This window comes from Limulus polyphemus, unplaced genomic scaffold (assembly GCF_000517525.1).
Source record: "Limulus polyphemus unplaced genomic scaffold, Limulus_polyphemus-2.1.2 Scaffold321, whole genome shotgun sequence".
Taxonomy (NCBI): Eukaryota; Metazoa; Arthropoda; class Merostomata; order Xiphosura; family Limulidae; genus Limulus; species Limulus polyphemus.
This window is the reverse complement of record NW_013665931.1, coordinates 541,017-551,910: the sequence shown is the minus strand read 5'-3', so window position 1 is coordinate 551,910 and position 10,894 is coordinate 541,017. Positions and strand designations below refer to the sequence as shown.

Sequence of the window (10,894 nt, the reverse complement as noted above, 5' to 3'; positions counted from 1 at the left end):
CTTTGCGTGAAATTCCAAAACAAACAAACAAACATAAAGTAAACACATCTCACAGTACTTATGTTGTAGTCACTCTTGGAAAGTGACAAGTATAAAATTCTATATTTGAGTCAACCAAAGTGTACAGAGCTACCCATATAAGTTAAAATTCTAATTGTTTTTTTAAATTTATCTACCAAAACTAATTCACTATAAATTTCATGCATGATAGACTGCAACAAAACCACTCTTTTCAGTAATATTATTGTTATAATCTTCTTACATCATTCAAACACTTTTAGCTTTTCAATCTTTATTTTACAATGTTTTTCTTGTAGGTATATATGATACATCACAGCAGGTATAGGTTTTATACTTTATGCATGGAGAGCCTTTTATTTTGTGAAAAAAACAAAATCTGAAAAAAGAGAGCTACTGGATATGTTGTCAGTACAATGGCTGTAAAGTAAGACTCTGTGTTTTCAATGGAAGTTTAGTTGAATGAAATAGATAAAAAAGAAACATTATAAAAAGCTAGCTTAAAAGTGGAATAGGAACACTTCTTTATGGTGAAACTCAGAAGTTTCTAATGTGAATAAAGTGACTTGAAAATATGACCAAAACATCAATGAAATGCTTCTTCATTTGTATGAGTAATACAAGTACATGGATGTCACACTTCTTTTGTTAAAATGACTACATACACTATCATGATGTGATAGTAGAGAATTAAGCAGTGGTGTTTGTTAAATGTTTATTCTATATACATCTTTTCTTGCTTAATCATGCTAAAAAGTTTTGTTGGTTAGTCTTCATAATATTTCAAGTGTCTAAGTTTGAAAATATGGACAGGATAGGATTATTGCAAAAAAGAAATATTTCAATTGAAGATATCCGTTGGTAAATGGTTCAATACTGGTTGAAAATTGTGGTACAGCTTACTTACTAGCTTCCAGTCTGGTTGAAAAATGTGGCACTGCTTACTTTAATGCCTTTCAATCTGTTGGAAAAATGTGGCATTGCCTTAGGCATAATTTTCACAAAATATGTGGGGGCATGTACCTCACACTTTTTTCAAGGATAGAATAAATGTTTTTGCTAGAATACATGAATATATTCCCTAGCTACAAAAATTGGTCCCCCTCCCCTACTTTTGAAACCAAAATTATGCCATTGAGCACTGCTTGCTTCATACCTTCCCTTCTGGTTGGAAATTTTGACACTACTTACTTAATAGCTTCCAGTCTGATCAAAAATTGTTGCACTGCTTACTTAATAGCTTCCAGTCTGGTCGAAAATTGTGGCATTGCTTACTTAATAGCTTCCAGTCTGGTCGAAAATTGTTGCATTGCTTACTTAATAGCTTCCAGTCTGGTCGAAAATTGTGGCATTGCTTACTTAATAGCTTCCAGTCTGGTCGAAAATTGTTGCATTGCTTACTTAATAGCTTCCAGTCTGGTCGAAAATTGTTGCATTGCTTACTTAATAGCTTCCAGTCTGGTCGAAAATTGTTGCATTGCTTACTTAATAGCTTCCAGTCTTGTCAAAAATTGTTGCATTGCTTATTTAATAGCTTCCAGTCTGGTCAAAAATTGTTGCATTGCTTACTTAATAGCTTCCAGTCTGGTCAAAAATTGTTGCATTGCTTACTTAATAGCTTCCAGTCTGGTCGGATATTGTGGCATTGCTTACTTTAATACAAATTTCATTAAGTCATTATGGTTTTTCACAACCATTATTCACTAATGTGCATTTATTTTTATTTTTTCTTAATCTTCACACTTCTAAGAGTTAAGAGCTAATTATATGTATTTTATACTTAAAAAAAGTAGTGTCACTCCAGAAAATATTTATAACATTTAATTGGCCTAACAAAAGTTCTTGTTTTGTCACCTCATAGGACAGTAATAAGTAAAAACTTCCTATGTAATCAAAGGTTTCTTAATGAAATCCTATAAATATATGTTTGTATTAAATATAATAATTGCCACTACAAAATTGTATGCTTATTAGTTAATATGATGAAACATATCAATATCTTGATTGATGGTAATAACTCTTAAATCATTATATGGATTTCATAAAAACAAAAGGAGCAAGAGAAAATTATAAACAGTCTTCAATCAGTAAAGGTAACGTGATGAAGGAACAATATAATTGCATTGTTTTGGAAGGAAATGTTTTAAGTGCAATGTTTAATTACATATTTAGTGTTTCATTAATATAAACTTCACTGCAGTTCCAATTAAATAAGAAAATCACCTAAAAGTGACTTTGAAAGAACAGTGAAAGTGTTAACACAATGATAGTCTGTTAATCTGTCTATTTACATAACCAGTTGTTTATTTTTCTTTGTCTGTCTGTCCATCCATCTGACTAGTCTTATGATTTATCTTCCAGGGAGATGTATGTGCTAATCATTGTCCAGTTGGGTTTTATGGCAACAACTGTACCGAGAAGTGTTTATGTTACAATGGGGGTTCTTGTCACCACCTAACAGGAGGGTGTTTATGTGCACCAGGATATAGAGGGGTATACTGTCAAGATCAGTGCCCTCTAGGAACATTTGGAACTGACTGCTCAAAGGTATTTTTTTTCCTCATCTTCCCAGTCTTGTCATAAATATCTTGACTATTAATTTCATGAAGAAAAAAAAACAATTATTGTTAACACACACACTGTTGAAATTTTAATTGTTTATAAATTGATTTTTTATTACTAACTCCAAACTAAGCTTGTAAAACATTGTAGAGTGTACATGTTTTAGCACTTGGTAATTGCATTGCAAGGTGGGCTTGCTTCTTCTTTAGGCCTTTAGTAGTAGAATGCACAAATTTGTAACCATGTATGATAAAAAGAAATGTAATGTAATCATGTAAATTACTATTTATAAAAATAGGGAATCTCTTAGTAAAGTAAATAAATAAACTTATAAAATGAAAAATTACAATGTTTCAACAAGTTTGTTTATCACCAGCAGTTACAGGATGCAAGTGAGTGTTATAGAATTGAATATGAAAATACAACAGTGTAAGATAACCAATCATAAGGCAGTTGAAATACCAGTGGTGAATAAATATAGTGAGGAACCAAGATATTTGTTTACAGAGGTTTCTTTCTTTATTCCTTATACTAATAAGGCTTCCTTGATTTTTCTTTTGCGGTTGAACACATAACTGTGTTCACTTATGCAGGCATTAAGTTTTCTCTCTATTTCATCTATGTAGCTGGATGTACAGTCCTGTCATTTGTATTTGTATAGAACATTACTAATATGTTAGTATTGGAACCTGTTTGATAGAACACAGCCTATTTTTGTGTGTTTTACATAGATGAAACCATAATCTTTTTAGAGCATGAAAACGATCATGAATGTAAGTTGAAGAGCAAGTATTGATGTTCTTGCACGAGTTTATCTCAGACATCACATTAATACTGTTTATGAGTGTTAATAATTGTGTTTTTAATGATAATTTTAGAAAATTTGTTTAAATGTACGATTGAGTGTTATAGCATTATATTTGAAAATTATAAAACTTCAAGTGAACCAATCAAAAAGCAACTGAAATACCTTTGGTAAATAAAAATATAGGCATTATAAAAACTATAATTTCTCATGCTACAACCATTTATAATTCCTAAAATATTAGGAACATTCTGAATTCAGAAATTCAACATTTAAAATCCCATTTTAAATAAACAAATTTTCTAAAAATACATGACGATGACAAGTAAACTTGGCAAAATGTTGTAAATGTCTTTTTCTTCCAGTATAATTGTTTTATTATTTTAAAATCACTATTTATTAATATTGATGCTAGTAATGGTTATAAAATTTAAATTTTTATCAACTATATGTTTGTTTCAATTTGTAACAGAAATCTATCGTAATGCTTTTTATACCTCTATTGGTCTTTGTAACCATTCTGTAAAAAGTACAGTTTCAGAGGTTTATTCTACTTGAAGATAATTTAAGGAAAATGGGTTTGGCTTCTTAAGTATATTTGTTTTCTTTTTAATATTGGTTTTCTCAATAATTGTAACCTTGTGACATGGAAGATTTAACAAAGTTATGCTGCTGTATAATAGGTGTGTGACTGTGAAAATGGTGCTACTTGTAATGTGTCCACAGGTGTTTGTGTTTGTCAACCAGGGTTCACTGGTCCTCGATGTGATCAAAGAGGTTAGTATAGAAATTAATTAAACACTTGTAAAGATAAATATTTGTTTATGAAACATCACAATAAAACTGAATGAAAAAGAAACATTTACAATAGTTCATTCTGAACTAGCCAGAGTATAGAAATGCATTTCATACACGATCTCTTGTATGCCACAAGTAATTAACCATTTCTGCTGTATAACTAAGCTCATCAGGCTGGCAGGGTTACAACATCTAGAGCTTTAATAAAAATGCTGTTAAAATCAGCCATTTATATGAGTGTTATTTTGACATATTATTACACTGAAAGTGATCATGCTTTGACACTCTTGTCTTTGTACACTGTTAAGCTTGTTATATTATGATTTAAGTGAATACTTTTTATAATCAAGTCTTGATCAAATTGAGCCCCGTTAATTTGTTGCTCTTTTCCTTTAATAACTTCAGATAATACTTCTCCAAAAAATTGTCAGTCTAGTTTTTATTTTATTAATATTTAATTCTAGGTTGCAATATTTAGTTGTTTTTATTTACTAACCCTTATATAGTGCAGTATTTAGTTTTTATAAATACAAATCTTCTTTTATTCTTCTGTAAATAAAGGATTTCTAGTATGATAAGTGCAAAGTTCTCACTAGAAAAAACTTATTTCTTGATTGTTTATAATTAAAGAATAAGCTCATTATTTCAGGTGATAGTGAGTTTTTTCAGTTGAAAAAGTAATATTTAGCTAGAAAAATGCCACGGTATTATATTATTATTAATCAGTAATAAATCAGATACCATTATTAAGCTCTATCACTTAACTATGCTTCACTAGAACACAAAAGTTTGGTTTGTTTTAAATTTCGCACAAAGCTACTCAAGGGTCATTTGTGCTAGCCGTCCCTAATTTAGCAGTGATAGACTAGAGGGAAGGCGGTTAGTCACTGCAAACTCTTGGGCTACTCTTTTACCAATGAATAGTGGGATCGACTGTCACATTATAATGCCCCCACATCCAACAGACCATGAGAACATGAAGGTACACAAGGTATAGGAGAGTACAGTAGGACTCACTTCATATTTATTTAATGTTTTGCTTTCAGTTTAACAACAGTTTCTCTTATTTCTCAAAGTAAAATTAGTATAATCTCCAACCAGTTATGATGGATGTTGAGCAAACAAAACAAAGAAAGATCACAGGCTTTTAAACCTCATTAGTTTCAATTGAAATATATTTCTTTGACCCTGCTGCTTCTGGGGATGAAAAATTGGTGGATAGTTACTGTTATTTTTTCATAGCTCAAAGAAGTGTGAAATTACATGAAATTTTCACATTTTCTACACATTTGGAAACTCATTGTTTTATTTTTTTCCACTACCATTAATTTTGAAGTACATTTTAACAAATATGGAAGTTGTGTACTCAAATTTTAAAAGCTATTTCCAGTTTTAGATAAATAAAACATAATTATTGTTCCCTCTATAGCATGTCCTGATGGTTTTTATGGAAATAACTGTGAAGGTATATGCCAGTGTCAAAAAGAAAATATGCTTAGGTAGGTTGCAGTTTTGTTTTTTAATAATCATTCATGAAGTGTTTCCAAAGAAGTAACAAATAGATTTTATGTGATAATAAAGTTGTATATTTTTTCATCAGATGACACTTGTTGATAGTTAACAAATTGTTTAATGTTCAAGTTTTTCTGAAAGGCAAATTTATAGATGCTAATTTAAGTCATTCACTTAATAAATATTGAGTCTTTACTGTGTTCAACTATTTTTTGTTAATGAAAACTTTAATATTTTGTATAAAACATATCTCAGTCTGCAGTGTTGAAACTGTAAGAGACATAAGAATTATTGTATTGTTAAGATTGTTATTTTGTGATTGGATATCAATCTTTCGTGATTTTCTTTTATCTCAGTTGTCATCCCAGGACTGGTAAGTGTGAGTGTAAACCTGGTTGGGATGGGAATACTTGCTCTCGACCATGTATGCCATTGATGTATGGAAAATATTGCTCAGAACATTGCAGTTGTCAAAATGGAGCCCAGTGTGATCCCATTAATGGCACATGTATTTGTGAACCAGGTTACACTGGAGTCAAGTAAGATTGTACTTTTCTTATAAAACATTAATTTTATAACATTTATTCATCTATTTTAATACTTGATTTTCAACTGTTTAGCCCTTTTGTTTAGTTTTAAGAAATCGTGACTGGTGTGTGATATTTTATTTTGTTTGAACTATCGAGGGGTATTTTAAGGTTTCAGTATGAAACAAACTATGCATATAGAACTGAGTAAAATTGATTTTAATTATTTTGTGTGTTATGATTTAAATGTTGAATCTTCTAAAGAAATCGCCTGTTACTTTTTAGGTGCGAGCTTCAGTGCAGTGATGGACGGTTTGGATTAGGATGTTCTCAGAATTGTTCTTGCAGCAATGGTGGAATTTGCTCTCATATTACTGGAAAGTGTAGATGCCCTCCAGGTAATATTTTCTGGATGTATCTTTCATTTTATTTTTATTGTAATGACTGTACCTCTCTTACATTTATTGTAAGAAGAAAAAGTTTTTTTTAAGCCTAATTAAAGCTTAAAATTTATTTAAAACTACTTCAGTTGAATTGTTACTTTGTTTATTTAATTTTTGGTATTTGTATGGGTTATGAAACCAATTTAAGTGAAAAAAATATTAATTAAAAGTATTAATTGCTACAAGAAAAATCTCTATTTTTCTACACAGAACTTTATTTCATGAATTAAACTATACCTTAAATCATAATCACAGGATTTCATGGAGTTCACTGTGATATGCCTTGTCCCCGAGGAGTATTTGGCGATCAGTGTAGACAACCCTGTAAGTGTATGAACGATGCAAGTTGTGACCCTGTAACAGGAACTTGCACATGTAAGCCAGGATACATGGGTTTATTTTGTGATGAGACATGTCAGGTTGGTTGTACATTTTTGTTACTTAATCCAATAATGAAATTCCTTAATTTGCTCAAGTAATATGCATATTTTTTAAGTGAACAAGTATGATATACTTTTAACATAAATCAAATTAAAACGTACCACATACATCATCCGCTGTTCTTTACTACTATAAGCATAATATATAATCTTCTTTTAATTTAATTTTCTGTATTTCTATAAATACACCATAACTTGCTAATCCATTTTACCCAAAAATTACTAAATAACCTTGTGAAACCCTGTTGTTTCATACTACTAAAAACATAAGGTATAACTTAATAATACTGCTTTTTGTCTCTGATAAACACAACATAATAGTAATAAATATTGTTTTAAGTAGGCAGTTTTAATAAAATTAATACACCAATTAAACCACAATTATTTATTATTGTAAAAACGGAGATATATTGCAGTAATAAATAATTGTAGTTTAAATGGCATATTACTTTTATTAATTAAATTCAACTAGATATCTGAGTAATCCAGTTAGCCAATTTTTACTGTGTGGTATTTTTTCATGTACTTAGCTTGTATTCATTTAAGTCCCAAAACTTAAAGCATCATGGTTTTATATTTTTTTCCCCTACTTTTGTTTTTCAGGATGGACATTTTGGTCTCAACTGTAGTTATGATTGTAAGTGTGATTGGAGTCACTCCTTAGATTGTGACTACAAAACAGGACAATGTAGATGCTCCAAAAATTGGAAAGGTGAGAAATTCAGTTTCTGTAATGTTTCAAGTTGTATAACACCAAAGCTACTATAGGTTCAGTACTTTATATTACAATATTTTTGAATATGTATATCAGCAAGTTACATGACAACCACAGCCTATATAACGTTGCACTGGATTGGCATCTATTAGAACTACATTTTGACATTGTTTGGCATTTCAGAGTCTGATGCCATCTAAAGTTGATTGCTTTTGGGAAGCATGTATAACAGCTCTTTCTGAAGCAAAATATTCTTACACTCTGGTCATAAAGATGTGTCCAGGTTGAAGATTTAAAATTTCAAAGATGGGGGGGGGGGGCTATCCTTTGTAATTAATGTCATTGGAAACAAAGTAATATGAATTAACTTGGGGCACCAGGATCATACAGAAAGAGACTTGCAAAACGTTGTGCCCCAGCTGTGGTAATCAAAGTGCAGCATCTTGTAATAGGTGAGAATTAGTGAACACAAAAATCAATGGCAAAAGTCATCCATGCATCCCAAACAACAATACACAACATAATCAAGAAGAATATCTATCTAGACATTAGTTCAGCAGGATATGGCTTCACCAAGATAAGGCTCCAGCCAGCTCCTACCAGTAAAGTCGTTGGATCCATCAGCTGTAAATTTCTATATGATTGAACTGTTGAAACAGGCACTAGGAAACCATTGTCCTTCTATGCTGATGGATTATGGAAGATCTGCAGAAAGGAGTGGCAGGACTTGGACATATAACTTGTATGAAGGAGCCTTTATAATGGAAATTATGCTGCTGGACAATTATCTCGATGCATGGTTGTCAGTTACAGCATGACTGGACACGGTTATATGAACTGTAATGTGGCTTTGAAATCATTTTTGTACAGGATAATCAACTCTCAGCATTATGCATTTACAGGGTACTGTCATAGTTTTGAATATTGTTTCAACTAAACCTTGATTATTCTTATTTATTAAATTCTGATGTTGACTGCCCTTTGTGCAGCTTTGTGCTTAACTACAAACAATAAAACTGGTTGGCTAGGGAAGAAAAATCTATGAAAGACAGTTGGTAAAGTAAAATACAGGAGTGTACTTGCTCCAGTATCAACATAATTAAAGACTAGAAGCTCAACTAAAATTGAAAAAAAAAGACTTGAGTTATATATAGAAGTGGTTTAATCCTTTACATAAGCTATGCTGGCTAAAGCATGATCATTTTTCATTTAGATACTTTCAGATTAAGACAACATCTGAGTGAAAATTAATAAAAAGAGGCTCTGCCAACCACCTCAAATGTTTTTAAAACCTATAACTTGTAGATTAAAAATGGTATTGCAGAGGTTTAATCACATAATTGGTTATTTTAAATTTTGACTTACATTAAAAACAACCTTTCATGCACATTTCAAAAAAAATAACATTACCTAGGCTTAACCCTTGTATTTAATCCAAATTTTGTTCATCATCCTATTTAATGTTTTTCTACAAGATCGATGCTCCTGACAGAGGTATCAGAACCGGGGGTGCTAAAGCACTCCCACTTTACATATTTGACTTTTATAGCAACTGTAAATTATATTATTATATTAATTTTGTGGGAGGAGGAGTCCCTTGACCCCTAAGATTAAGCTGCCTTTGGCAGCTGGTTTTAGCAGCTCCTTATACTTTCAGTCTCTCGTTGTAAAATCTGCATGTCTAGTTAAGCACTCCCACTCTACAACTCCTTCCTACACCACTGTATTGTGGATGTTAAATTTGGTTATACTGGTGGAATGTAATTACCATCTGTAAGAATAAGCTTTTACAGTGAATTGTTTATTTTCTTTTAAGGTTACTATTATTATTATTGCACTTATTAGTTTTTATTATTATTCTACAGGCTTCCTGTGTTACAGTCAGTGTGAAAGAAAACTCTGGGGTCCAGATTGTAAAAAGTTTTGTTACTGTGAAAATAACTCTACGTGTCAGCATGAAACTGGAAAGTGTATATGTGAACCAGGCTGGACAAGCAAAGCTTGCAATAAAAGTGAGTGAATTAAATGAAATAAATCTTAAAAAGTAATTCAGCAGTGAAATCGTACATTTTTTTTTATTCACATGGAATTGCTCGATTACATCAACTTTGTTGTCATCTGGTTGTTTCCCATTCGACACAAATTCCAGAAGCTTACAAATCAACTCTGTTAAGTACAACATATTATTGTTGAAACGAAAAATGACATTCAACTGCAGTTTTGATCCAGTCCAACAGTATACCTAACAGGAAAGCATTTGATATCGTCATTGGTGTAGTATATTTAAAAGTAATATTTTTCTGGAAGATAAAAATAAATTACCCTTGTATACTAAATTTTATCATCTTAGATTTGTATATTGTCTAGTCTAGCTATAATAAAAGAATTTGAACAGTAACTTTGACCTTTTGCATTCCATAAACATTTTCTCTCTTGTGTATTTAAGACACGAAATTGATTCTTACTCTTTCCAAAATGTTTCGTCCTAATATCAACATCAAGAACTTGTGTGTCACAGCTGGAAAGAAAAGTTTAATAGACTACCGAATTGTAGTTAGCCATTTTGTTCTATTTTGTAAAAATAACAACAAAATTAGATAGTAATATTAGAGTGTTATTAACTGTATCAACTATTTTATGCCAGGAGAGAAATGATAGTCAAAAGCAAAACTTGTTTATTTTGCAAATTTACATGAACTAACCATAACCAATATTTATACAGTTTTGATTGCACAAGCCTGTGAATTTAAACTTCATAAAAGTTGTTTTGGTTTTAATAACAGATTGCCCCCCCAGTGGCACAGCGGTATGACTGCAGACTTACAACGCTAGAATCCGGGTTTCGATACCCATGGTGGGCAGAGCACAGATAGCCCATTGAGTAGCTTTCTGTTTAAACTACAAACAAACAAACAATAACAGATTCAGCTAATAATTCAATACTTCAGCTACTCAGGTTTCGAAAATAATATTCTTTTTTTTTCTCGCATAAGGATTTTTTACAAATTGGGAAGAAAAAAAACTCGTTCTTAGATCAAATTATTATTTTGTTTGCCACAATGAACATTTTTTAT

The 10,894-nt window shown here is 31.1% G+C and overlaps 1 protein-coding gene across 14 annotated transcripts in view; it reads left to right on the top strand.

The window, feature by feature from the left end:
• Positions 1 to 10,894, top strand: part of LOC106457357 (protein draper-like) — a 64,100-nt gene that overhangs the window by 35,853 nt on the left and 17,353 nt on the right. For all 14 annotated transcript variants that reach the window (XM_022383263.1, XM_022383262.1, XM_022383270.1 and 11 more), the window contains 8 exons: positions 2,380 to 2,565; positions 4,069 to 4,162; positions 5,613 to 5,682; positions 6,052 to 6,234; positions 6,508 to 6,620; positions 6,921 to 7,084; positions 7,709 to 7,817; positions 9,686 to 9,832. In XM_022383263.1, the coding sequence (XP_022238971.1) occupies positions 2,380 to 2,565; positions 4,069 to 4,162; positions 5,613 to 5,682; positions 6,052 to 6,234; positions 6,508 to 6,620; positions 6,921 to 7,084; positions 7,709 to 7,817; positions 9,686 to 9,832 (1,066 nt within the window). The remainder of the gene's footprint in view (positions 1 to 2,379; positions 2,566 to 4,068; positions 4,163 to 5,612; positions 5,683 to 6,051; positions 6,235 to 6,507; positions 6,621 to 6,920; positions 7,085 to 7,708; positions 7,818 to 9,685; positions 9,833 to 10,894) is intronic.